The sequence below is a fragment of the Chelonia mydas genome, chromosome 23, assembly GCF_015237465.2.
Source record: "Chelonia mydas isolate rCheMyd1 chromosome 23, rCheMyd1.pri.v2, whole genome shotgun sequence".
NCBI lineage: Eukaryota > Metazoa > Chordata > Testudines > Cheloniidae > Chelonia > Chelonia mydas.
Genome location: NC_051263.2, coordinates 17,448,224 through 17,474,242, shown reverse-complemented (window position 1 = coordinate 17,474,242; position 26,019 = coordinate 17,448,224). Strand labels below are relative to the sequence as shown.

The window sequence follows — 26,019 nt, the reverse complement described above, 5'->3', positions numbered from 1 at the left end:
TGAGCTGTAGCTCACGAAAGCTAATGCTCAAATAAATTGGTTAGTCTCTAAGGTGCCAGAAGTACTCCTTTTCTTCTTGCGAATACAGACTAACACGGCTGTTACTCTGAAATCTGTAGGTTAGGTTAGCTCACTCCAGAGCCAATGGATGGAAGCTGAAGCAGACAAATTCAGACTAGAAGTGAGATGCAGATTTTTAACAGGGTGTAATTAACCAGTGGAACAGTTCACCTCGGGACGGGCGGGTCTCTCTATCAGTCTTTTAATCAAGACCGAGTATCTGCCCTAGCTCAGCCGGGAGCGAGAGGCTCGTTTCAGGAATCCCTTCTCATGTGCTCTGAGTGACGGCGAGATGAAACGAGAACCCTGCATCCAGTTCTGATGTCCTTATTTTAAAAAAGATGTTGCAAAATTGGAGGGGGTGCAGAGAAGAGCTACAGAAATAATTCAAGAGTTGGGGAAAACAACGCCTTACAGTGAGAGATGCAAGGAGCTCAATCTGTTTAGTGTATCCAAAAAGAAGGGCAAGAGGAGGCTTGATTACAGTGTCTAGGGAGAAAATCGTGGGTATTAAAGGGCTCTTTAATCTCACGGAGAATGGCAGAATGAGAACCAGTGACTGGCAGTTAGATGGACAGACCTAGATTAGATAAGTAGCAAAACTCCCTGGGGGTTTGTGCACACTGTGTGACCGGGGCCTTGCCCTGTCATGCTGCGTACCAGGGCTCCCTTTATAAAGGATGAATCAGCGATCACTAGATCTAATAAACATGTGGAGGACAGGAGCAGCATGGGTTAGAGGCGGTTCTAAGCCCCTCAGCGCAAGGCGTTATGGACCGTTCTAAGGCACTTCCTGCACTGCGGGGCTCTAACGATGGGTTAGCCATTTGTTAAAACCTCTACACGCCCTTTATATATGGAACCATAATGTAATGCATGAAATGCTCGCCCTTACCGCGATATGGGATGGCTTTAACAATTTGCAGGGGAGGGGTCAGGGCACTGGTCATTCTTTGGCAGGGGTGTCAGAAAGGTGGGAGGAGGAGTAGAGAGCATCAGGCAAATGGGAAGGGGAGCTTGGGCTGCTCTCACAGGGCTAGGATGCTGGCCCCAAAAAACCAGCTAGGGTTGCCAGTTTTGCAGGATTGCCCTGGAGTCTCCAGGAATTAAAGGTTAATCTTTAATTAGAGATTATGTCATGTGATGAAACTTCCAGGAATATGTCCAACCAAACTTGGCAGCCCTATATCCAGCCTAGGGACATCTCTGAAACCCACATTTCCTGTCTAGCCCATCCCCTGCCCCGTAGGGTGGGGCAGGATTGTTCCCTGTAGCCTCTTCCCCAGAGCTAGTCTGAATTCAGCTCCCCTCCTTGCTAAAGCCCAGGGCAGATGTGTAATGTGAGCTCCCTGCTGGGACCTCTGCACTGACCTCACCTCTTCCCAGCTCAGACCCCAGCTCCCGATATAAAAGTGGGTCGTGTGGCACCGGTGCGAGAGAGACACAGGTCTCCCAAGGGCCAGGCTGGGGACAGGACAAATTTCACTGGAAGCTGCAAGCTAGGCTGCATCTGCTTGGAAAGGGCCCTGATCCACAGGCTACCTGGTGCAGGCAGAAACACTCCTCCCAGCCATACTCTCTGGTGATCTTTATCCACCAATTGTCTCTCACCAGTCCGTGTGAGCACTGCAGATGCTCCACTCTGTGCAGAGGTGAGGCGTGAGGTTTGAGCAAGCTCTCTTCCTGCCTCATGCTCAGGAGGAAGCTGTGGGGCTTGGACGCCACAGGAAGAAATGTTGGGGGCAGGGAGACAGCTCAGTTTGCTTAGCCACTCTCCCGCACTGGGGATGGGAGATCCAGACGACCCCAGAGAACCAGGTTTCTGAGCTCTTCTCTGGCCCTGCCCAGTTGCATTGACAATAATAAAGGCTCAGAGTTATGAAGGACTGTGGTTAAGGTACTGAACTCAGGAGATCTGGCGTCGTTCCCAACTCTGCCACAATTACCCTCATCTCTCTCTGTCTCGGTTTCCCCATGGGAGGATGATAATCCTTCTCGTGGCTGTTTAGCTAGCTCTTGCTGGTCTGGTCCCATAGGGCATTGGTGCTGCTCCCATGCTGCTAGCAATTGGCTGGGTGTTTTCCCCCCGGGACACCCAGGGCCCATTTTTGATGATGCAAACTGCTCTCGGATCACAGCAGTCAGTGATGGAAAAGTCACCGCGGCACAGGCGTGTCGCACCTGGCTTATCATTGTCATGTTCATGCAGCGTCCCAGGCACCATATGATAGAGTGAAATCCCTTGCAGATAGCTAGCAAAAAGAGCCCGCTGCTGTGCAAACAGTGAACATAAAGACCCTCCCTGCCCTGCAATTTTGAATTCAGAGCCGATTGCTGGAAATTTCATTGGCCTTAACTGTAATTAAACCATCCAGACTTCAAATGGTAAAGATTAAAAAATAAATAGCCAAGAGCTCTGGAAAAACTATAAACCCACCTGAGTCTGGCCATGAGCTGACCTCTCACTACAGGGGAATAGACTGTGGAACTCATAGCCACATGATTCCGCTGGGGCCAAGAATTTAGTACAATTCAAAGCGGGGTTGGATATTTATATGAAAAGCAAGGATATCCCAGACGTTAGACAACTGAATGCAGAGGCTGGAAGAAAGAGAACTGACTGTGTTTATACAGGCTGCCGAAGGAGCTGCCCCACGAGCTTATACCCCACCGTCAGCTTCCTGCACAGCCACTCTGCATGGAGATAGAAGAAATCCAGCAGGTAGGGGGAAGGACAGCCTCGCATTGATCTGGCAAGCCCAATTAACCTTGTGCTTTGATCCTGGTAGAGTTCAAAAGTCAAGCCAGGTGAGGCCTGCTCAGTAGCTGGCTGGGAGGCCTCAAAGGAACAGCTACAGTAGTAGTGTTGGTGATGCAGTAAGGGGCAATGGCCGGCAGCATGCAGGAGGAGGTGCTGTGTCCTCAGACTCCATGCTGACCCCCAGTTCCCCAGCAAACTGAACAGTGAGGGGAATTAACTGCTGAAACGACTCTGGTGGATTTCCCCGTCCCAGGCCCTCTTTAAATCAAGATGTTCTGTTTTTCTAAAAAGAAAAGGAGTACTTGTGGCACCTTAGAGACTAACCAGTTTATTTGAGCATGAGCTTTCGTGAGAAGAAGTGAGCTGTAGCTCACGAAAGCTCATGCTCAAATAAACTGGTTAGTCTCTAAGGTGCCACAAGTACTCCTTTTCTTTTTACGAATACAGACTAACACGGCTGTTACTCTGAAACCTGTTTTTCTAAAAGATCTGCCGTAGTTGAAACAGAAATTAATTCAGGGCAGTCTTATGGCCTGGGATACACAGGAGGTTAGACCAGAGGAGCAAGGGGTCCCTTTTGGCCCTAGAATCTATGAATCAAGGAAGCACGCTTGCTTACTACTCTAGAGAAAGACCAGGGAAACATCTCCCCCAAAGCAGCTTTTCGCATCCCTTCTGTGTGCAAAGCTCGATTGTACCGTCACTGCACTTGAGCTCGCCGCTTGGACCCGGACAGCTCCACATCCCTCTGGGAAGCCGCCACCACTTTCTTCCGGAGACAGGGCGAGAGAACTCCACAATACAGCTGCAGCGTCTGCAGGGCGGGGCTGATATAGCAAACCACAGAGGAACTGCATTAGAAAGGTCCCCAAATAGCCCTGACCTGGGCGGGATGTCCCGTGGCTCAGTATTAGAACGATAAGGAGTAACCATGCAGGGCGCTCTCACCTACAGATCTCACAGCGCATAATAAAGTGCAAATCAGTGTCCTCATCTGCAGGATGCCCAGGGGGTAAACCGAGGCATGGGGCTGTTTAGTCCCTGTTTTTCATAGGCAGCCAGTTATTTCGGGTGCCTCAGCTAATTTGAAACTCCAAGCGCCTGAGTTTTAGAAGCCACATGGGCTTAATGGAACGGGGCTTTGCCGCAGGCTCCCTGGGCTCTACTGATGTTCTCCAGCTGAGGATTTGACCCTCAGCCCGCCCAAGGACAGTTTGCACGAGGATAAATCGCTGTTGTATGTGCACTACTGCCCCGCCCCGTTCTCCATGCAGGGACGAAAGGCCGAGGCCAGGCTGCCCAGCCCGCTGTGTGGGGTGTTGCCAGGCTCAGGAGCTCCTGCATTGGCACAGCTACTTGTCGAGATGAGCCCCGTGGATGTCAGGGCGGTGGCAGAGGAGCAGGTGAGGGTGGGAACCAGGGGTGGAGAGGGAAGCAATGTTCAAGCTCTCTCACCAGCTGGAGCCCTGCCCCTTTACTTGACCCTGAGAGCCACCACGCTGGGCTGACGGCAGGCCAGATGCTGGGCTAAATACTCAGATTAGTCAAATCTCGCAGAGCTGAACACAGGACTGGGCATGAGCTGGAAGGGAGGCCTTCAGCAAAAACCCACCGCAGGCTGCAGGATGTCATGGTGCTTCCCTAGGGGGCGCTCTCCCTTATTTGTGCTGACCCCAATGCTTCTTGGTGCTGCAGGGGTTGCTCTCCCCTCAGTTAGGGTTGACCCCAGTGCTGGGCCAGGGGGCTTCTGCCGCAGGGAGCGGGGCGGGGGCTTTGTAGGAGGCATGCTCCATTTGCGGGAGGCATTAAAAACTCTTGGGGTCTCCATTTCTAGCAGCGAGTAGTGTAGAGAGGTTAGGACAGGGTCGGGAGGCCTGAGAGTCAGGAGTCGTGAGGCCTAGTCCCTGCATTGGAAGGGAACGTGGTCCAGGGAAGTGGGAGATAGTGTTGGAATATTTTATTCTCAACTCCGGGGGCCAGTGAGGGCTAGTGGTTATAGCGGGGGAGGGGGAACTCGTGTCAGGACTCCTGGGTTCTATTCCTGCCTCTGCCCCTCATTCAGAGCATGAGCAGTGTGAGTCTCTGCTCTTGTCTGTGGCTTAAAAGGGAGCCAGCCGCACTTACATGGGAACTGCAGAGCTTAGCTGGCCCGGGGATGCGCTTTGGGAGCCTTGGACAACAGCTCCCAGATGTTTGCCTTACCCAGCTATTGGCTGCACTGACTCAGGGACCTGTTTCCCCAGGATGTGGGTACGGCCGATTGCACCCCAGCATGGCTGGCTCAGCCAAGCCCCGCCGCGGAAGCCAAAGTCCTGGCTGAGCAGCAGCAGCGACTGACACCAGAGATGCCAGAAAGGTACGAACGGGACGAGGGAGCTGCCTTCTACCTGTCCCATGCTGCTGGCTCTTCCCCCAGCTCCATCGGGCACGTTGGCACTGCCATAAAAGACCCGCGGAACAGCCATCCTGGCCCAGGGCAGCTGTCTAGGGCTCATCCTGCAGAATTAGAAAACTGCAGTGTAGATGTTGGGGCTGGAGCCCAGGCTCTGGGACCCTCCCACTTTGTGGGGTCTCAGATCCCAGGCTCCAGCCTGAGCCCGAATGTCTATACAGCAATTTTATAACCCCACAGCCCGAGCCAGCTGACCCGGGCTAGTTGTGGGTCTTTTATTGCTGTAGAGGTACCCGTCGTTGACACACACCGGGGATATGTACACACCCACTGCACAAGGGGGATGATCCTTAATTGGGATTATTAAATGTGTCTGCAACACAAACAGTTAATAAATAACAACATTCCCCACACTGCCAGCCAAGCTATCTGGTGAACTCCCAGCTGATCTGGAACAGCGGGGCGTTTGCCAGGAGTAGCTGCGATCTCTTGGGAATCATGTGGAATCTGATTGTTCTTGATGGGCATAAAACCAGACTCTAAATCATTTCCCTAGCAGACGGATCTGTTAGTGAGAGGCAGTGTGGCGAGTGGATAGGGCACTTAGTTGGGAGTCAGGAGACCTGCATGCTAGTCCCATCTTTGCTGCTAACCTTGGGCAAGTCCCTTCCTTGCCCCGTGCCTCAGTTTTCCCTCCCACCTTTTGTCTTGTCTTTTCAGCATGTAAGCTTTTTGGGAGAGTGACCCTCTCCCCTTATGTATGTATTTGTACAGTGCCTAGCGCCAGTCTCTGTTCAGGCATTGCTGTGACGATAAACAACCCCTCTCTTCCCATCTAGCACAGAGGAGAGGAGAGGTGGGAACTGCCCAGCCAAGGAAGAGTTGTGTGCACATGGCACAGAGGAGCAGCTTAAACTAGCCATGGGGACCAGTGAAGAGCACAGCTGCTTATCCTGCTTGGAGACCCATGTGCTTCCTTGGCCGGAAGGGAAGGTACAGACCTTAGTTAACGTGGGCTAGCTAAATCCAACTGCCTTTCCTAGCACACACCCAGGGGAATGCCTTTAGCCTGATTGCAGCCGGATGAGTTACAGCCTTGGCAGGCGTCCGCTCTCAGTCAGGCCCTCTAGCTGCTCCTGTGCTATAAATAATAATGGCACTGTCAGACTCAGGCGCGAGTGTCTTCAGGCTCCGGCCAGATCCTGCGATGCTGTCAGCTACGCCAGCGGCAGAACCAGCCTTATTTGTACCGGCAGCATCCCAGCCAGCACATGGAACAGCGCAGAAGCTCAGATTTGCTCTCCTCCCCTGCGCCGGCAAAGGCCTATAAGATTTCATCCCCCTCCAATCATTCAACTCCAATCCCTGCTCGGTTACAAAGTGGCGCCGGCAGTAGGGAAATTGATGGCGATGAACGCTCGCGCTGACAATGAACACCCAGCCAGGAGGCATTAGCTAACCGCCCCATGGAGAGCACCAGCCATTTGAATAATAGGTTTCTGGAGATAATTTGCATTCTTGGAGCTGGTTGCTCTCCCTCTTTCTTGGAAAGAAATATTAAACACATGTCTGGGCAAGGGGTGTGTGTAACACTTGTAGGATTATGGTAGCACCCAGCTGCAATCAGGGCCTCATCGCACTGGGTGCTGTACATGCACACAGCAAGAGACAGCCCTTGCCCTGAAGAGCTTAGAATTGAAATAGCCCAGGCAGAGAAAGGAAGGGATTGTCCCCATTTTACAGATAGGGAAACTGAGTCCCAGAGAGTCTAAGATCCAATTCAAGAAGGATGTTGATAAAGTGGAGAGTGACTCAATCACAGTCTATAGGTACCTGCATGGGGAATATAAATTTGCTAATAGAGGGCTCTTCAATCCAGCAGACAAAGGTCTAACACGTGGTAGGCAACCTATGGCACACGTGCCAAAGGCGGCATGCAAGCTGATTTTCAGTGGCACTCACACTGTCCGGGTCCCGGCCATGGGTCTGAGGGGCTCTGCATTTTAATTTAATTTTAAATGAAGCTTCTTAAACATTTTAAAAACCTTATTTACTTTACATACAACAATAGTTTAGTTATATATTAAAGACTTATAGAAAGAGACCTTCTAAAAAGGTTAAAATGTATTACTGGCACGCAGAACCTTACATTAGAGTGAATGAATGAAGACTCGGCACACCACTTCTGAAAGGTTGCCGACCCCTGGTCTAACATGATCCAAAGGCTGGAAGGTGAAACTAGACAAATTCAGGCTGGAAACAAGGTGCAGACTTTAACAGTGAAGGGAGTTAACCATGAGAACGATTGACCCAGGCCTGTATGGGATTCTCCATCCCTGGCAATTAGAGGGGCTGTTTTTCTCAAAGACCAGCTCAAGTTCCCCCCGGAGTTAGTTCAGGGCAGTCCTATGGCTGCTTTCACAGGAGGTCAAGCCTGGATGACCACCGGGCTCCCTTCTGGCTTTAGCATCTACAAGATTTTCATAAGCGACTAATGATTCTGAGACTCCATAAAGGGTGTTACTCAGATGCACAGACAGAGCACAAGTGTGTCTGCACTGGTACAAGGCTCATCTGACTGCCATCTTTTAAAACAAGCAGAAGACAGGGGCCCAGATCCTCGAAGGCTATTTAGCCACCTAACTATGGGGGTCAGGCACCTAAATACCGTTGAGCATCTAGGCCATAACCGTAAGGATGCCAGCAGCAGCAGGAGTTGCGTCTACAATAGGGCTTCCCTGGCCCGGAGGAGCTGCAGCTGTGCTAGCCCCAGCAGAGAAGACTAGAAAGAGCCAAGCTCACCATTGCCTTGCCCCTTGTGCAGTCATTTACAGTAGTACACAATGCTTCACATGGCTGCGGGTGAATTGTGCCACAAGCAGAGACGGGGGCAGGGGCTGTAGTTAGATCAGGCCATTGTGAACTTTACGCTTTATTTCCTTTATAACCCGTGCCCCTCTCCTCCCCGACTTAGACAAATGAACATCTCCCTGGTAATGGGCTAACTCCTCCATTGTGACAGGTTTCAGAGTAGCAGCCGTGTTAGTCTGTATTCGCAAAAAGAACAGGAGGACTTGTGGCACCTTAGAGACTAACCAATTTATTTGAGCATAAGCTTTCGTGAGCTACAGCATCCGATGAAATGAGCTGTAGCTCACGAAAGCTTATGCTCAAATAAATGTGTTAGTCTCTAAGGTGCCACAAGTCCTCCTTTTCTTCCTCCATTGTGCTCGCTAATTACCCCTTTCCTGCTAAGAGGTTCTTATCAGCCACGGGGGCCCTGAATGGGAAGAGGTTCCTTTTAAAGAAAATTGTTTTCTGCTAGGGAAAAGGAAATAAAAAACCCACATGGCCCTTAACAATATTGATGTGTCTGCCTCATGATTACTAGCTGGACAGGAGTATTTCCCGTAAGGGACCTGTTTATCTGAACAGCCCCCACCATGAGGCAGGCCACTGCTGCGGTCTAGTCATAGCAATGGGGAATGGATTGCAGCAAAAAATCCTACTTCCTTGTAAGAGCTAACTCCAGGGTTGCCGACCGTGCACTGGGTCTCACTTTTACAATCCATTTCATTAAGGATTCATTGCTTCTCCAGCTGGACACCCCTAAGCAGTCTGACCGGAGCAGCTGCTCAGGACTCCTCGGTTTGCTATTGATCTGAGGCCATATCTACACCGCACAGCCTGTGCCCACCATAGATGCAACCTGCACTGACAGAAGAGGCGTTCTGCTGGAGTAGGAACAGCATCTGTCCAACAGCAGCACTCATACGTGGGCATCCCTGTGTCTACACTGGAGGTTTTGTCAGCATAGCTAAGTAGGGCAGAGAGTGGTTTTGTCACACCCCTGACCGACACAGCTGTGCCAGTGTAAGTGCAGACCAGGCTGTACAGTCTGCTTTCCGTACAAGCCATTTTTGTGCTTGAGTCACTGTCCACAAAATGGGCACACTGCTGCCAGACCTCCCAGAGAGACAGGACTTGTGCTCGGAGATTGGCAGCGGAACAGGCCTTTTAGATGGGCAAGCGGTGCAGTATAGATCCCTCCGCTTTTTGCCTGGCTCACTAGAGCCCTCAGACAATTGAAATGCCAACTTTGCCTACCACAGGCCAGCTTTCATGCCCCTGTTTTAGGAGAATTTAGGAGAATAGGACAATTGCCAGGCTGGATCAGACCAGTGACTGACCAAGCCAGCAACCCTACAGTTACGGGATATCCTACCCCACGTTGTTTAAAAGTGCAGTCTCTGAACCATGAGGGTTTACATCCCTACTAAACCAGACAAGACAGATGGTCCTGTGGTTTGGGCCCTCGCTTTGGCATTTGGCAACATGGGTTTGAATCCCTGCTCTGCCCATCTTTGCATGTGCCTCAGCTATAAATGGGGGATAACAGTCTTTCCCTCCCTCCTAGGGGGTTGTGAGGCTAAATCTGTTAGCAAGGTGCTCAGATAAAACTCTTTATTAGTTTTTTTAAATTATCTTATTATCCAAGATATTCTGATCTAAGTGTTCAACCCCTTTGGAAAATGTGACCGGCTTCCACTAGATCCCGGAGTAATGAGAGCTCCCCAGGAAAATTATGCATTAGATGAAAGAATACTGATTTCCTTCCTTCAGCATGCCTCCTGGCAACCCTCTGGAGCCAGCTGGCAGCTTTCTGGAGCCAGCAGAGAAGAGAGACCCCAGCTCCCTGCTGAGAAAATCTGACAAGCACCCTACTGTAAAACCCATCCTGCTGCCATGGCAGTTCTGTATCACAGCACAGCCTGCGGTACAGCAGCTAAGCTCTGCTGAGCAGGGTGGGGACAGCTCTGGAACAATAGCCCGTTCACGCCTCATTGTATCTGATTGTTTCTCTCAGGCAGCAAAGCCCATCTGTCTGGAGGCCGGGCCCGCAGACACTCTGTTGTCCAGCGCAGCAGAGAGGTAAGCCTGTGAGTGACCAAAAGCTGCTGAAGGGGCAAGGCTGGCATTTTAACCATGGTGAAGAGCCGTTACGGGGGTCCGGTTACAGCCCTGAGAGGGTGGAACAGCCCCGCAGCTGGCACACAGAGCTCTGCTGACTTCCCGGTAGCTAAGATCATTTCCACCAGCCGAGGACGTGGCTCAGAGCCACAGAAGGGACGTCCAGAGGTCATCTACTCCACCCCCCACACTGAGGACAGACCCAGCAAACCTCCCATGCCCGGGTTTCCACAGCCTGCCTTGGTCACCCATTCCCTTGCTGAGCTAGCCTTAAAGCTAGAAAGCTTTTCCTAATATCCAACCCAAATGGCACTTGCTGCAAACAAAGCCAGTTCCCTCTTGTCTTACCCTCGGTGGACATGGAGAGCCGATCGCCGTCCTCCTTAGAATGACCTCATCCATACTGGAAGACTTATCCCCCCCTCAGCCTTCTCTAAACTAAAATGCCCAGTTCTTTCAGCCCTTCCCCAGAGGTTGTGTTTTCTAAGGCTCTGATCATTTCTGGTGCTCTCCTGCTCTCACCAACTCCAGCAAAAGCTCAGTCGCACCCTTAGCAATGGTGGGGCGTTTGCCATTCCCCCATGGGCCAGAGCACAGCGTGAAGCTGTTGTCTAGAATGATCTTAGTTGTCCAGCCGGGCTGGATCTCACCGAGCTCTTCTCACTATTCCTAACAGCTCTGTGACTGGTTCAGCATCTGAGCAGGTGAGTGGCCCTGCCTGGGTATCTCCCTGCTCCAATTAAAGACCTATGGCAGGACTGTGGCTGGCCTTGGTCAGCTGACTTGGGCTCAGGATTTGGGGGGCTATAAAACCAGAGTGCATTTGGCCTCTGAGACCCCGTGAGGGGGAATGTCTCAGAGTCCAAGCTTGAGCCTGGCCCCAAACCTTTTATAGCCCCACAGCCTGAACCCTGCAAGCCTGAGTCAGCAGACCCAGAGCCACAGGATTTTTATCCCTAAGTAGAGGTACCGTGTGTCTGGAGCACGTAGCCTCAAGCTGTCCCTCCCCACAGTCCCCAGCCAATGGCCTTGTTCAACATCCCTCATCCCAATGATGCACCGAGGTTCAAAGCTTGGCCTCTCTCTTCCAGGAGCCCTGCGGGAGGCCTGCAGCAAGGTGCACTCATCCCAGTGCAGAATCAGCTGTCCCCCATCAAACAGAAGCAGCTGCACGACTGCTGGTTTGAAACCTTTGCACTATGGTGAGTAGCCCCCTGCAGAGTTCAGTCTAATCCCAGTCCTCCACCACACCCCCGTGCCTAGGCGGTTCCACTCTCCCACACACCCACCAAAGAGCTCTGTCCGGCCAGTGCCAGGGATATCCCAGAGGATGCGTGGGCAAGTCAAGAATGTTTTTTCTGCTGTATCACACTCAGCACCGGGATGTATAAACAGCAAGAACCCCAGGAGGAGCAAGGAGGTTACATTCCTTCGGTATTTGGCCTGGCTGGAATCCTGTACCCAGTTTTGGTGTCCGCAACTCAAGAAGGATGTTGATAAACTGGAGAGGGTTAAGAGAAGAGCCCCCTGAATGGTTTGAGGATTGGAAAACATGGCTCCAGGAGCCACATCTAATTAGCTCACAGAGATGGTTAAGGGGTCAGCACCGACGTCATGGGCTCTTCAGGCTAGCAGACAAAGGTCTAACACGATCCAGTGGCTGGAACCTGAGGCTACAGAAACAAGGCACAATATTTAACAATGAGGGGAATTAACCATGGGGCCAACATCCCAGGGCTGGGGTCAGTTCTCCATCACCAGCCATATGTAAATCAAGCCTGGCTGTTTCTCTCACAGGCCTGGTCTATTTCAGACAGCAGTTAAGGAAGTTTCAGAGTAACAGCCCTGTTAGTCTGTATTCGCAAAAAGAAAAGGAGGACTTGTGGCACCTTAGAGACTAACCAATTTATTTGAGCATGAGCTTTCGTGAGCTACAGCTCACTTCATCGGATGCATGCTGTGGATCTCTAAGGTGCCACAAGTCCTCCTTTTCTTTTAGTTAAGGAAGTGTGGTCCTTGGGGCAGCAGGACGGGGGCGGAACCTACTGACCTTGCAATGTAGAAATCCAGATGCAAAGGGAAACTGAGAAGGCTCAGGGCTCACCCAGGAGAAAGTGGCACCAGCTTGCCTAACAGAGCAACTTTCAATCTGTTTAGATAGGTGCAAACCGCAGGGTGGACGCTCTCCTTTCACGGCAGCTTAAACCACTTCCTGAAAGATTTAAGCTAAAGTGAAATAAACCTGGTCTAAAGTGAGGTCATAACGTGCCCCAGGTTAACAGAAAGCTCTGAACGGTGTGTGCAGAGGGGTGTTAACCAACACTGGCGTTAATTCCTCTCTGCTACGCCCCCCCCCCCCGCCCCCCGTGCATAGATCAGACTGGGGTGGGGGGCGGGCGCACATCTGGGAGCAAGAGCCTTCAACCCCACATTTATCTTGGTGTGAGCTTTCTTCCTGAGGGATTGATTTGGGAGGTGGCTCTCTGGTGCATTCTGGATGGGAGGGGGCAAAGTCACAGCATCTCTCCTTTGTAAAAGCAACATGTTTCTTTTTGCAGGTTTCCCTGGGGCCTGATTTCCCTTCTGCAGCGACCACAGCCCCACGTCCTCCCCAGGCGCCTGCTGCGGGCCCTGCTCGTCACACTCCTCCTGGTGCCAGCGCTGTGCTGCCTGGTGTTACCATGCAGGCAGCAGCCCGGCTGGACCATGCCCACAAGGCTGGTGTGGCCGCACCTCCAGCTGTGGTACCTGAGGCCCCCTCCTGTGTGACCCCTTCCCACCTAGACAGGGGAAAGCAGCTCGTTGGGGGCCAGGGAAGGACCGTTTTAAGCTGCTGGCTGCCCTCGCTAGGAGCAGCTCCGACTTGAAGGCAAATAAAACAGCAGTTTGGTCCAATAAAACGGGAGCGTAGCTTTCGGTGCAGGGTCAGCCTGTGCCCACAGCTGGCCAAGGGAGCTCGCGTCCCTGCTGGGTCCCCTCCCGCAGGCAGCCCTTGTTCTCGGTCGCCTGAGGCCCCTTCTGCGGCACTCTGGCAGCTTTGAGTGGCTGTGATAGGGCCCCCCTCCCACCAACCCACCACCAGGGCAGAGCTGGCCTAAGGGCTTCGCTGCCAGCCCTTGGCACAGGGGACGGGGCAGGGGTGTAGCCAGGGCTCCCTGCACGGTGGCTATTCCCTACCCCCAGGGCCCACTGGGGGCAGAGCAAGGTGCTGTGGTTATTCTTTACTCCTCGGGGCCAGTGGGAATCAAAGAAAGTTAGAGCAGCCCCAGATCTGCCCCATTGACAGCGGGGCCCAGGCAGGCCCCAGATCCAGGAACCACAAAGGTGGCTTTAAACTCCATGCCCATCCCTGCTCCAAGCAGCCCAATCGAGAGCCAGGTCCCGCTTCTGCAGCCAGACGGTCCCGCTCCCAGCACCTCCTCTCCTAGAGTCCCACAGCTGCAGAGCCCTTGGGTGAGCCCTGGCCTGAGCAGCAGGAAAGATCCCAGCTGTCAGCACTTGCAATTACCCCCTCACCCCGGGTCTGGTGCTCAGCTTCTGCCCCAGCACACGCCCTGGTGCATCCCACCCGGTCCCCCAGGCTTGGATGCAGCCATAGCACACATCCTGCGAGCAAGCGGAGACTGACGAGTTTAAGACTCAGCCACCCTAGGACCTTGAGCATTTGTGCAGAAGCAACAGAACTGTGGACAAAAGCTAAACGATGATGGACTCGGGGTCTGTCTACCTGGGATCCCCAGGCCAGGAACTGAATTGCCGGTTCTGCCCTCCCACCTTCCTCCTCCCGAAATCAAACCAGGCTGCGGCAGCTCCCCGTCAATGTCAACTACGATTTTTCAGCCCAAGACGCAGGGATTGGGAAACGCAGGCCGACGGGGCACGTGTGTGGCTGGGTTAACTTCTTCACTGGTTTATTTGCAGCTCCCATTTCTCTGCACAGCACATCGGGGGAGAAATGCCTTTCTAGGGGGTGGACCCAGAAACAGAGCATGCGTACACAGCTGAGCCATTTCCACGAGCCGCTGGATCTTCCCCCCATCACAAAAACTTACACCGATTTCCCAGGAACACCCAAAACAGCAGGAGAGGAACAGAGGGTAACCCCAATCTATCACTCCCCTCAAAACACAGCTAGTGCCCTTCTTACGTCTCTGCTCTGAGGGACCCAAACCCCACCACGGTCCCTGGCTTCCCACCCACCAGGTATGCCAATGGAGTGGGGCCATCCCCAGAACCTGGCACCCTTCTTGACTGCAGGGCTTATGAAACCTCCAGCTGTTACACTCTTATTTCGCTGGGGAGCAAATTACCCTCTCCCTCCATGGCGGGAACAGGCTGTGCGCTAAGGGGGGCACAGCTGTTCTTGTCCTGGTGAAGACCTGCTCTCCAACTGGAGAGCAAACCAGAGGGATGCGGAGAGCTGCTAACAGGACCAGAGATTCAACCACGCTAGGAATACGCTGTCTGTGTCACCACAACCTGGTATTTGATCGGACAGGGAGGAATTACAACCCCTCAGCTCATGGGATTTTGCTGCCCGCGCTTCCGTCTTCTGTCGTTCCAGGGGATGTTTCCTTCTCCTATCAAAAACAGCCGGCAAAACGAAGGGCGTCTCTGGGCTGACATCAGGGGGTAGGGTAGATCGTTGCAGTTTTGAAACTTGTTTTTAGTTGGAGCTTCAGGGACGAATGGAACCACGAAACCAAAAGAGAGTCACATCCTAGTCTCTGCTGCCTTCTCCTCCCGGCTGCTCCAAAGCCAACCGAGCATCAGGATGTTGCTGGATGCTGCACTGCTGGAGTTTACCAACCAAAAGGGCTCAGGAGGGGAAGGGTGGGGGGGCGGAAGGATCCTCACCGCTCCCGCGCCAGTCTGTCCCTCAGAGGATCACGCACTTCTTCTTGGAGCATTTCTTCTTGCGTCCGTTGCTGATCTTCTCTTTGTGCTTCCGGATCTCCCGCACCAGCGTGTAGAAAGCGTCCTCCACTCCCTGGCGTGACGAGAGCACAAAGGGCGAGAAGAGAAACACGCGCAGCTAAAGGGCGGTTTAGACAAATCCCCCGCCCGAAAGCATGGCTGGTGCACAGTTAAGGAGCCCTAGCGTGGCCGACAAAGGTGCTGAAATGCTGCAGAACGCGGATGCCGGCATCTACCCGCAAATGCTCGGTCTCCTCCTAGCTCTGATGCACGGGATGTTTAATATCCCTCCCGAAACGCATTCCAACAAGACTAGCCAAAAGTCTCCAGTCACTCTTGGAATCGAGCTAGGCGTTTCGGGATATGGAGACCACCTGGGGGACCCAGCCTAGCAAGGAGAACATGGGTAGCAGCCCGCCCCAATCAAAAGATTTTGTATTTACCACCTTTAAAAAAAAAAAAATCATTCTCTGGCCAGCTCTGGGGCCAAGGGAACAGGCCGGTGTCGCTCTGCATCCCCACCGCCAGCAGTGTCCCCCACGCACCTGCCTGGTTTTGGCCGAGGTCTCAATGAAAGGGATGCCGTAGTTCTTCGCCAGCTCCTGAGCCTGTTTGGTGTCCACCGTCCGAGAGGGCAGGTCGCACTTGTTACCGACTAAGACCATGGGGACGTCATCCGAATCCTTCACCCTGCTGATCTGCTCCCTGGGGCAGAAGGAAAGGGGCCATCAGAGCCGAAGTACACAGCTGGGGCTGGAGAGAAGAGCGACCCCACCGCCAACCGCCCCCAATCCCGCAGCATCGCTGCCCAGCGGAGAGGACGCCAGGCCGGACGGCACCTGGGCTCCTGAGGGGCCATCGACTAGAGGCTGCCGCTGCTGCTCTGGCTTTAATACAGAGCCGGAGCCAACGCTCCCTGGTGCCAGCGGGTTCGGCATCGGCAACCCAACGCTCTGCCACAGAATGGGGGACAGCATGGCCTACGACCAGGCAAGGTGTGCGAAGGTCTGCGATGTTCCCCAACCCCCCGCATCCCAGCCCCGGGCTCCCCCCAGCTCTGCCGATGCTCCCCAACCTCCAGCCCCCCAGCGTCCCAGCCCTGGGCTCCCCCCAGCTCTGCCGATGCTCCCCAACCTCCAGCCCCCCAGCCTCCTAGCCTGGGCTCCCTCCAGCTCTGCCGATGCTCCCCAACCCCCAGCCCCCCACATCCCAGCCCTGGGCTCCCCCCAGCTCTGCCGATGCTCCCCAACCCCCAGCCCCCCGCATCCCAGCCCTGGGCTCCCCCCAGCTCTGCCGATGCTCCCCAACCTCCAGCCCCCCAGCATCCCAGCCCTGGGCTCCCCCCAGCTCTGCCGATGCTCCCCAACCTCCAGCCCCCCAGCCTCCTAGCCTGGGCTCCCTCCAGCTCTGCCGATGCTCCCCAACCTCCAGCCCCCCAGCATCCCAGCCCTGGGCTCCCCCCAGCTCTGCCGATGCTCCCCAACCCCCAGCCCCCCGCATCCCAGCCCTGGGCTCCCCCCAGCTCTGCCGATGCTCCCCAACCCACAGCCCCCCATTATCCCAGCCCTGGGCTCCCCCCCCGCCAGCCCTGTTGGTGCCCCTCAACCCCGACCCGCAGTCCCCCCCATTATCCCAGTCCTGGGCTCCCCCACAGCCCTGCCTCACCGGTGCCTCTCAACTGCAACCTGCAGCCCCTCGTTATCCCAAATCTACCCACGCGCCGCCCCGGGCTGGGGTAGGGACCCCGCTGACCTGTAGTGGTGCACGTCCTCGAAGGACTTTGCGTTGTTGATGGCGAAGACACAGAGGAAGCCCTCGCCCGTGCGCATGTACTGGTCGCGCATGGCGCTGTACTCCTCCTGCCCGGCCGTGTCCAGGATGTCCAGCAGGCACGTCTCGCCGTCAATCACCACCTGCTTCCGGTACGAGTCCTGGGAGGGGATGAGACAGTGCCTGACACACGGGGCCCTCTGGGGCAGGAGGGGGGCCCCTGGGCAGGGGGGCTGGGCAGGCAGGGCCCCCTCTGGGGCCGGGGGGAAGGGGTCTCACCTCTATGGTGGGGTCGTACTCATCCACGAAGTGGTTCTGGATGAGCTGGATGGTGAGCGCACTCTTGCCGACACCACCAGCCCCCACCACCACCAGCTTGTACTCGGTCATGACGGCCGGGGCGCGGCGCGGGGATCAAACGGCCCCCCCGGGGGTCCCGGCCTGGATCATCGCTCGAGGCTGGCCCTGGAACCAGCCACAACATTAGAGCGGGGAACCAGGACGCCTGGGTTCTCTCTGCCACCGCCCGTGTGGGGAACCCCAGACCAGCCCTGAGAACGGCCTCCCGCATTCAGTACCAGCCCTGCAATCCCCCCGCTGCCCCCAATACCTCCCCCCAGCCTAGCCCCCCCCGCCACCGATGGCCTCCCCCCCAAACGCAACCCCACCCCCCAGCCGCCGATGGCCTCCCCCCCAAACGCAACCCCGCCCCCCCAGCCGCCGATGGCCTCCCCCCCAAACGCAACCCCGCCCCCCCAGCCGCCGATGGCCTCCCCCCCAAACGCAACCCCGCCCCCCAGCCGCCGATGGCCTCCCCCCCAAACGCAACCCCGCCCCCCCAGCCGCCGATGGCCTCCCCCCCAAACGCAACCCCGCCCCCCCAGCCGCCGATGGCCTCCCCCCCCAACGCAACCCCGCCCCACAGCCGCCGATGGCCTCCCCCCCCCAAACACAACCCCACCCCACAGCCGCCGATGGCCTCCCCCCCAAACACAACCCCTCACCATAGCAGCTGCTCCCCACCCAGCATTGACCCCCCCATCAGCCCTCCCTCCCGCATCCCCACCGCACCCCCCACTTCAGTGCAGCCACCTCCCCTCTGCCCAGCCCCCTTTAACACACCCTGAAGCAGATCCTCCCTCCCTGTTGCTGCATTCAATGCCCCCCATGCCGCCCCTCCCCTATACCCCCCACACCGCCCCTCCCATACCAACCCTCCCACCTCCTACACCCCACCCCCACACTGAAAGCTCCCCCACTGTATGCACCCCACAGCAATGCAACTCCGCCCCACCCTTATGCACCCCCCCAGCCTCCAGTGCATCCCCCCACCCCGTCCCTCAATGCACCGCCCCACCCTTATGCACCCCCCAGCCTCCAGTGCATCTCCCCCACCCTATCCCTCAATGTACCGCCCCACACTTATGCACCCCCCCAGCCTCCAGTGCATCTCCCCCACCCCGTCCCTCAATGCACCGCCCCACCCTTATGCATCCCCTGCGCCCCCGGGCAGCACCCCGCCTTTCTACAGCCCCTCTCCCCCACGCCTGTGCCAGACCCCCCCGCACCTGCAGCCGGCTCAGGGGCTCGCTGCCCCCCCACGGCCCCGCCCTGCAGCCGCTCCCGGGCCCAGCACGGGACAGGCCTCGCGCCGGACACCTCCCCCCGCAGCCAATGGCAGCGCCGCCCCTCCCCCACGCCACGCAGCAGCCAATCAGCGCTGGACGGGGGGGGCACCATAGAGAGGGAACTGGAATGGGGGTAGAGAGGCTGCGGGGGGGCAGCCAGCGCCCCCTAGAGGGGCCCGAACCCCACCCAGCCCTGCCGGTGCCCCTCACTCCCGACCCGCAGCCCCTGCCAGCCCGGCCCTGTCCCCCCCCAGCCCTGCCGGTGCCCCTCACTCCCGACCCGCAGCCCCCTGCCAGCCCGGCCCTGACCCCCCCAGCCCTGCCGGTGCCCCTCACTCCCGACCCGCAGCCCCTGCCAGCCCGGCCCTGACCCCCCCCAGCCCTGCCGGTGCCCCTCACTCCCGACCCGCAGCCCCCTGCCAGCCCGGCCCTGTCCCCCCCCAGCCCTGCCGGTGCCCCTCACTCCCGACCCGCAGCCCCCTGGCAGCCCGGCCCTGCCCCCCCCAGCCCTGCCGGTGCCCCTCACTCCCGCCCCGCAGCCCCCTGCCAGCCCGGCCCTGGGCCCCCCCCAGCCCTGCCGGTGCCCCTCACTCCCGACCCGCAACCCCCTGCTAGCCCGGCCCTGACCCCCCCAGCCCTGCCGGTGCCCCTCACTCCCGACCCGCAGCCCCCTGCCAGCCCGGCCCTGACCCCCCCAGCCCTGCCGGTGCCCCTCACTCCCGACCCGCAGCCCCCTGCCAGCCCGGCCCTGACCCCCCCAGCCCTGCCGGTGCCCCTCACTCCTGACCCGCAGCCCCCTGCCAGCCCGGCCCTGACCCCCCCAGCCCTGCCGGTGCCCCTCACTCCCGACCCGCAGCCCCCTGCCAGCCCGGCCCTGACCCCCCCAGCCCTGCCGGTGCCCCTCACTCCCGACCCGCAGCCCCCTGCCAGCCCGGCCCTGTCCCCCCCCCAGCCCTGCCGGTGCCCCTCACTCCCGCCCCGCAGCCCCCTGCCAGCCCGGCCCTGGGCCCCCCCAGCCCTGCCGGTGCCCCTCACTCCCGACCCGCAGCCCCCTGCCAGCCCGGCCCTGCCCCCCCCAGCCCTGCCGGTGCCCCTCACTCCTGACCCGCAGCCCCCTGCCAGCCCGGCCCTGTCCCCCCCGAGCCCTGCCGGTGCCCCTCACTCCCGACCCGCAGCCCCCTGCCAGCCCGGCCCTGCCCCCCCCAGCCCTGCCGGTGCCCCTCACTCCCGCCCCGCAGCCCCCTGCCAGCCCGGCCCTGGGCCCCCCCCAGCCCTGCCGGTGCCCCTCACTCCCGACCCGCAGCCCCCTGCCAGCCCGGCCCTGCCCCCCCCAGCCCTGCCGGTGCCCCTCACTCCCGACCCGCAGCCCCCTGCCAGCCCGGCCCTGCCCCCCCCAGCCCTGCCGGTGCCCCTCACTCCCGACCCGCAGCCCCCTGCCAGCCCGGCCCTGGCCCCCCCCAGTCCTGCCGGTGCCCCTCACTCCCGACCCGCAGCCCCCTGCCAGCCCGGCCCTGTCCCCCCCAGCCCTGCCGGTGCCCCTCACTCCCGACCCGCAGCCCCCTGCTAGCCCAGCCCTGGGACCCCCCCAGCCCTGCCGGTGCCCCTCACTCCCGACCCGCAGCCCCCTGCCAGCCCGGCCCTGTCCCCCCCCAGCCCTGCCGGTGCCCCTCACTCCCAACCCGCAGCCCCCTGGCAGCCCGGCCCTGTCCCCCCCAGCCCAGCCGGTGCCCCTCACTCCCGACCCGCAGCCCCCAGCCAGCCCGGCCCTGTCCCCCCCAGAGCCCTGCCGGTGCCCCTCACTCCCCACCCGCAGCCCCCTGCCAGCCCGGCCCTGGGCCCCCCCAGCCCTGCCGGTGCCCCTCACTCCCGACCCGCAGCCCCCTGCCAGCCCGGCCCTGTCCCCCCCCCAGCCCTGCCGGTGCCCCTCACTCCCGACCCGCAGCCCCCTGCTAGCCCGGATCTGTCCCCCCCGAGCCCTGCCAGTGCCCCTCACTCCCGACCCGCAGCCCCTGCTAGTCCGGCCCTGTCCCCCCCGAGCCCTGCCGGTGCCCCTCACTCCCAACCCGCAGCCCCCTGCCAGCCCGGCCCTGCCCCCCCCAGCCCTGCCGGTGCCCCTCACTCCCGACCCGCAGCCCCCTGCCAGCCCGGCCCTGTCCCCCCCCAGCCCTGCCGGTGCCCCTCACTCCTGACCCGCAGCCCCCTGCCAGCCCGGCCCTGTCCCCCCCGAGCCCTGCCGGTGCCCCTCACTCCCGACCCGCAGCCCCCTGCTAGCCCTCCCGATGTGTCTCTGTGTCCCTGAAGTCACTCGTGAGCCCGGTGACGCACTCAGGAGGTGCCCCCGGCCCTTGGCCAGGATTCACACAGATGCTCTAATTGTGCTGACGGGGACAAGGCCTGAGGCTCTTATCCAACCTCCCTAATGAGAATAAAGGACCATCCGCCAACGCCCTGGGGGGGGGGGCGGGGAGCCAGGACTCCTGGGTTCTATCTCCAGCGAGCGGAGGGGACTGGGGTCTAGTGGTTAGAGCGGGGGGGGGGGGGGCTGGGTTCTCTCCCTCGCTCTGGGAGGGCAGTGGAGTCTAGTGGTTAAAGTGGGATGGGGTTGGGACCCAGGACCCCGGTCAGGACCAGGCTTATGAAGCTCATTTCAGTAATGGGGAAACTGAGGCATGGCGAGATGTGCCCAGGCCCCCAGATAAAATCAATGAATGCAGGTAGTGCCTGGAATAGAACCCAGGCGTCCGGCTGCCCCGCTGATTTCCCCTTGAGCTGCCCCTGCCCCTAGAATCCCCCAGCCCCCCTCCCCCAGCCCGTGTGCAGGAGTCAATTAGAGCTAATAAGACCAATTTTCAGACGTATTTTCTGACTAAGTGGAAAAGAGAAATTAGAGGCAAAATAAATGAAACAGCCCCCCCCGAATCCGTGGGGGGCAATTAGCTACACCCCCCAGGCATGACGCACCCATCTGCCCCCCCCCCCCAGCCCCTGCCCTATATAAATCTGGTGCCTGATCCCCCAGCTGCGACCAGAGCAGGGCAGAATTTGAGGTGAGATTCCTGCAGCCCCCCAGAATCGGGCCCTGCCGCTGACAGGGCTGCGGGTCGGGAGTGAGGGGCTCTGGGGGGGAGCCCAGGGCTGGGCTAGCAGGGGCCGCGGGTCGGGAGTGAGGGGCACCGGCAGGGCTGGGGGAGCCCAGGGCCGGGCTAGCAGGGGCTGTGGGTCGGGAGTGAGGAGCTCTGGGGGTGACCCCAGGGCTGGGCTAGCAGGGGGCTGCGGGTCGGGAGTGAGGGGCACCGGCAGGGCTGGGGGAGCCCAGGGCCGGGCTAGCAGGGGCTGTGGGTCGGGAGTGAGGGGCACCGGCAGGGCTGGGCTAGCAGGGGCTGTGGGTCAGGAGTGAGGGGTGTGGGCAGAGCTGGGTGGGGGAGCCCAAGGCTGGGCCAGTGGGGTGGGAGGGATTTTTTCGTCGGGGGGAACAGAAATACCCTCTGGTGCCTTGGGCTGCGGGTAAAGCCAGGTGTGTGTGTGATGAACAGCGAGTTTGGGGGGCAGAGATAGAGGCAGCCCGGACGCCTGGGTTCTATCCTGGCTCGGGGAGGGGGGTCTAGTGGATAGAACAAGGGTGGGGGAGCAGGGAGCCTGGACTCCTGGGTTTTCTCTCTCTCTTGCACAGATGGGGATCCCTGCTGTGCTCTGCATCTCCCTGGCCCTGTGGGGGCTGCTGGGTGAATGCGCCAGGATCCCTCTGATGGTGAGAGCCCCCCCCAGACCCCCCCCAGACCCCTCTCCCGGCCTGTCTCCTCCATCCCCACCTGTTGCCCCGAGGCGGCAGAAGCCTGGGCCCCCGGGGCCCCCTGAATGGTACAATCCCCACCAGGCCTCTGGTGGGGTCCTGGGCTGTCCCAGTCCACGGGCGGGGGGAGCTCAGACAGGTGCGGGGAGCTCAGACCTGGGGGGGAGGTCAGACTGGGGGGGGGGCAAACTACTCAGTTAATGGGGATTTTTTTCTGCAGCCCAAAGACAAACGTGGCTGGACCCTGAACAGTGCGGGCTACCTGCTGGGCCCCCGTGAGTACCCCACCGCCCCCACCTCCGAGAGACCCCAGGCGGCCTGGCTCCCATCACCCCACCGGGCCCCCCCCCGGAGAGAACCCAGGCGTCCTGGCTCCCACCACCCCACCGGGCCCCCCCCTTCCCCCGGAGAGAACCCAGGCGTCCTGGCTGCCCCCCGCCGTGCTGCCCCCTGGAGAGAACCCAGGCATCCTGGCTCCCACCACCCTGCCATGCTGCCTCCCGGAGAGAACCCAGGTGGCCATGTCCCTCCCGGAGAAAACCCAGGCATCCTGGCTCCCACCACCCCGCTGTGCCCCCCCCCCCCCCCCCCGAGAGAACCTAGGCGTCCTGGCTCCTAGCCCTCGGATCTAACCACTAGACCCCACTCCCCTCCCAGAGCTGGGATAGAACTGTGGTATCCTGGCTCTGAAATCCCCCCTACTCTAACCACTAGACTCCACTCCCCTCCCAGAGCTGGAGAGAGAACCCAGGAGTCCTGGCTCCCAGCTCCCCCTGCTCTAACCCGCAGCCCCTCCCTCTCACCCTCTCTCTCGGCAGATGCCCACCGCCTGCTGATGGATAAGGGGGCCTTAGCCGGGAAGCGGGAGGCCGCCGAGGAGCCGGTGCAGCTGGAAGTGGGGTTCAAGGGTGAGTCCCCTGCCTATGCCCCCCTGCCCCTCTCAGGGCCCCTCTCTGCACCCCAATCACCGGCCCCTCTCTCCTCCAGGTGCCCCCCTGCGCCCCGCTGCCGAGCACGGCTTCCAGACCTTGCTGGATTTCCTCTCCTCCCTGTGTCTTCCAGGTGAGTGCCTGGGCCAGACCTTGGGGGGCGGGGGGCCAGGACTCCTGTGTTCGCTGCCTGGCTCTGGGAGGGGAGTGGGGTCTACTGATTAGAGTCAGGGGGGCTGGGAACCAGGACTCCTGGGTTCGCTCTCCAGCTCTGGGAGGGGAGTGGGGTCTAGTGGTTAGAGGTGGGGGCTGGGAGCCAGGACTCCTGGGTTTGTTCCCTGGCTATGGGAGGGAGTGGGGTCTAGTGGTTAGAGTTGTGGAGGGGAGGTGGGAGCCAGGACTCCTGGGTTCGCTCTCCAGCTCTGGGAGGGGAGTGGGGTCTAGTGGTTAGAGGTGGGGGCTGGGAGCCAGGACTCCTGGGTTCTCACACCGGTCCCTGGTGGAGGGGAGGAGGGCTAACCAAGGGGTCTTTCTCTCCTTTCTCAGTTTCTGTCTCATTCCCACCTGCAGAGCTGGGGGCCCTGGATTGTCTGCCCCTCGCCGATGCCGCCGGCCAGCCCTAGCCCCCCGGCCCCCCCCCCCGAGCTTCATGTGCCAGGAGCCCCCCCCACACACATGGTGACGGGCGCACACCTGAGAGCAGCACCCATGGCCCCCACCCAGGCCCCCTGCCCTGGTGTGGACATGCTCAGCCCTCTCCCACCTGGGGATCCCCCCCACATCTCGTGGCCTCCTGCGCAGACCCCCCTCCCTCCCCTCCTGCTCCCGTTCACCCACCACCAGCCCCCTAGTGTGACTCCCCCCGGCCAAGCAAGGGGGAGTCGCCCCTGGTACCCCATTCCACGTCCTGCCCTGAGTGTGATACTGGCAGGGGTGTGGGGGCTAGTGGTTAGAGCAGGAGTGAGGCTGGGAGCCTGGACTCCTGGGTTCTCTTCCTGGCTCTGCAACTACTTCCCCATGTGCCTTTGGGGGTACGTCCCTTCTCTGTCACTCATTGCCTCAGTTTCCCCTCCCGTGGCACCCCGGAATTCCCTAGTCATCATGCTGCCTGGGGGACAGTGACGGGCTGTGGACTCACCCCCCATGTGCCCGCGGACCCCCAGGAGACTCCCCCTCTGCAGTATGGGGCACTTGACACAGCTGCAGCCAGCACCGGCCCGCGACACGTCCCGGAGCTGGATATTAACCCGACGCTCCCCAAGAATGGCGGCTGTGGACTGCCAGCGGCGGAGGGCACAGACGAGGCCAGGGACCCCCGAGTCCTGCTGGGATCCTGGGGGAACAGACCCTCCCCAGCCTCAACTCTCAGCCTCGGGGATGGGGGGCGGGGGACGAGCTCAGGGGAAAGAGGGGCCACCCTAAGCAACCAGCCAATAAATATTTCACTGCTCGATATTCCTGTGTGGTGCTTGGGCTGGGATCCAGGACGCCTTGGTTCTCTCCCCGGCTCTGGGAGGGGAGGGGGATCTAGTGGTTAGAGCAGGGGGGCTGGGAGCCAGGACGCCTGGGTTCTCTCCCCGGCTCTGGGAGGGGAGGGGGATCTAGTGGTTAGAGCAGGGGGGCTGGGAGCCAGGACGCCTGGGTTCTCTCCCCGGCTCTGGGAGGGGAGTGGGGTCTAGTGGTAAGAGCAGAGGGGCGGGGAGTCAGGACTCCTGGGTTTCCTCCCCGGCCGGGCAGAAGCGTAGGAGTGATACAGCAGGGATCTGTGGGTCGGCAGCGCAGCAGCCCCCTCGGGGTCGCTCTCACTGGGGTGAGCTCCTTGGATTCCTGCCCCCTGAGACTCACCCTCAAAACCTGCATTCCCCCCCTCCCCCGGCCCTGGGTCAGGCCAGGAGCCCCCTGCAGTGAGTGCCCCGGGATGGGCCCCGGAGGCAGACAGACCCCGCCAGAGAGAGCCAGGCCCCCCAGCTCTGGGCTTGGGAGTGACTCAATGTGATGAAGTGGGACTGTTCTTAATGTTTCCTCTGAATAGTGTGGGGGTGCCTCAGTTTCCCCTAGGCAGTTCTTAAGTCTCTAGGGGGTGGGGTAAGGGTGTATGATCCTTGCAGAGCCCTAGAGGGCAGGTGTGTGCAGGGGTCTGGACACAGAATGGCCGACACCCTGTTTCCTGGCAATGGATGGCCTGGGCCCTTCCCCCCTGCCAGGTGAGAGCTAAAAGGTTGGAGAACAAAGGGATCAGGTGCCCTCCTGGCCCGGGAAAGGGACAAAGCCCAGAGGGGGGGTCTGGAGGAAGTTTCAGTTTGGGGCTGGCTGGGGACATGGAGTGAAGGGCAGACGTGGTTGTCTGGCTCACTGCCCCCCAGAATGGACCCAGCTGAGGGGTCCTGTTCTCTGCACCTACAAGCTCTGTGTTAGACCATGTCCCTGTCGTCTAATAAACCTTCTGTGTTACTGGCTGGCTGAGAGTCCCGTCTGACTGCGAAGTTGGGGGGCAGGACCCTCTGGCTTCCCCAGGACCCCGCCTGGGTGGACTCGCTGTGGGAAGCGCCCGGAGGGGCAGAGGAGGCTGAATGCTCGGAGATCAGCCCCAGGAAGGTGGAGCCGGGGGAGCTGTGTGTCCTGCAGACAGGCTGCTCCCGGAGAGGAGACTCCCCAGAGTCCTGCCTGGCTGCATGGGGAGCAGATCCAGAGCATCGCCGAGGGACTCCGTGACAACTGGTGGCAGCGGTGGGATGTACTGCACCCCACGGATGGCGCTTCCTGCAGTAAGTGACTGGGGAGCAGTAAAACGAAGGGGGATT

General features: G+C 59.4%; 3 protein-coding genes across 3 annotated transcripts in view; 2 read left to right on the top strand and 1 right to left on the bottom strand.

Moving 5' to 3' along the window:
* The window catches only part of KASH5 (KASH domain containing 5), a 28,320-nt gene extending 15,241 nt beyond the window's left edge, over positions 1-13,079 (top strand). The window contains exons 13-19 of the mRNA XM_043534281.1: positions 2,695-2,782; positions 4,096-4,224; positions 5,065-5,177; positions 6,053-6,206; positions 10,081-10,145; positions 11,276-11,386; positions 12,743-13,079. Coding sequence (XP_043390216.1) covers positions 2,695-2,782; positions 4,096-4,224; positions 5,065-5,177; positions 6,053-6,206; positions 10,081-10,145; positions 11,276-11,386; positions 12,743-12,953 — 871 coding nt within the window. The 3' untranslated portion in view covers positions 12,954-13,079. The remainder of the gene's footprint in view (positions 1-2,694; positions 2,783-4,095; positions 4,225-5,064; positions 5,178-6,052; positions 6,207-10,080; positions 10,146-11,275; positions 11,387-12,742) is intronic.
* Positions 13,080-14,070: 991 nt separating this feature from the next.
* Positions 14,071-18,580, bottom strand: LOC102943017 (GTPase HRas). Its single transcript, XM_037888485.2, has 5 exons — positions 18,440-18,580; positions 17,151-17,336; positions 16,854-17,032; positions 15,647-15,806; positions 14,071-15,174 (listed from the first exon to the last, which is right to left on the bottom strand). Exons 2-5 carry the CDS (start codon positions 17,259-17,261, stop codon positions 15,064-15,066), a joined length of 561 nt encoding a protein of 186 aa, XP_037744413.1. The 5' UTR covers positions 17,262-17,336; positions 18,440-18,580; the 3' UTR covers positions 14,071-15,063.
* A 2,141-nt stretch (positions 18,581-20,721) lies between these two features.
* Positions 20,722-24,581, top strand: LOC119564850 (galanin peptides). Its single transcript, XM_043534298.1, has 6 exons — positions 20,722-21,546; positions 22,170-22,247; positions 22,510-22,564; positions 23,108-23,197; positions 23,277-23,351; positions 23,789-24,581. The coding sequence occupies exons 2-6, from the start codon at positions 22,170-22,172 to the stop codon at positions 23,839-23,841; spliced, it is 351 nt and encodes a 116-aa protein (XP_043390233.1). The 5' UTR covers positions 20,722-21,546; the 3' UTR covers positions 23,842-24,581.
* Positions 24,582-26,019: the final 1,438 nt, after the last annotated feature.

Bases quoted from the DNA above. Each gene is read 5' to 3' on its own strand.
- LOC102943017 (XM_037888485.2), bottom strand. From the start codon at position 17,261: ATGACCGAGTACAAGCTGGTGGTGGTGGGGGCTGGTGGTGTCGGCAAG. The intron at 17,033-17,150 runs GTGAGACCCCTT...ATCCCCTCCCAG, and splicing joins AGTACGACCCCACCATAGAG to GACTCGTACCGGAAGCAGGT. The intron at 15,175-15,646 runs GTGCGTGGGGGA...TCGTCACGCCAG, and splicing joins CCTCGGCCAAAACCAGGCAG to GGAGTGGAGGACGCTTTCTA.
- LOC119564850 (XM_043534298.1), top strand. From the start codon at position 22,170: ATGGGGATCCCTGCTGTGCTCTGCATCTCCCTGGCCCTGTGGGGGCTG. The intron at 22,248-22,509 runs GTGAGAGCCCCC...TTTTTTCTGCAG, and splicing joins GCGCCAGGATCCCTCTGATG to CCCAAAGACAAACGTGGCTG. The intron at 22,565-23,107 runs GTGAGTACCCCA...CTCTCTCGGCAG, and splicing joins GGGCTACCTGCTGGGCCCCC to ATGCCCACCGCCTGCTGATG.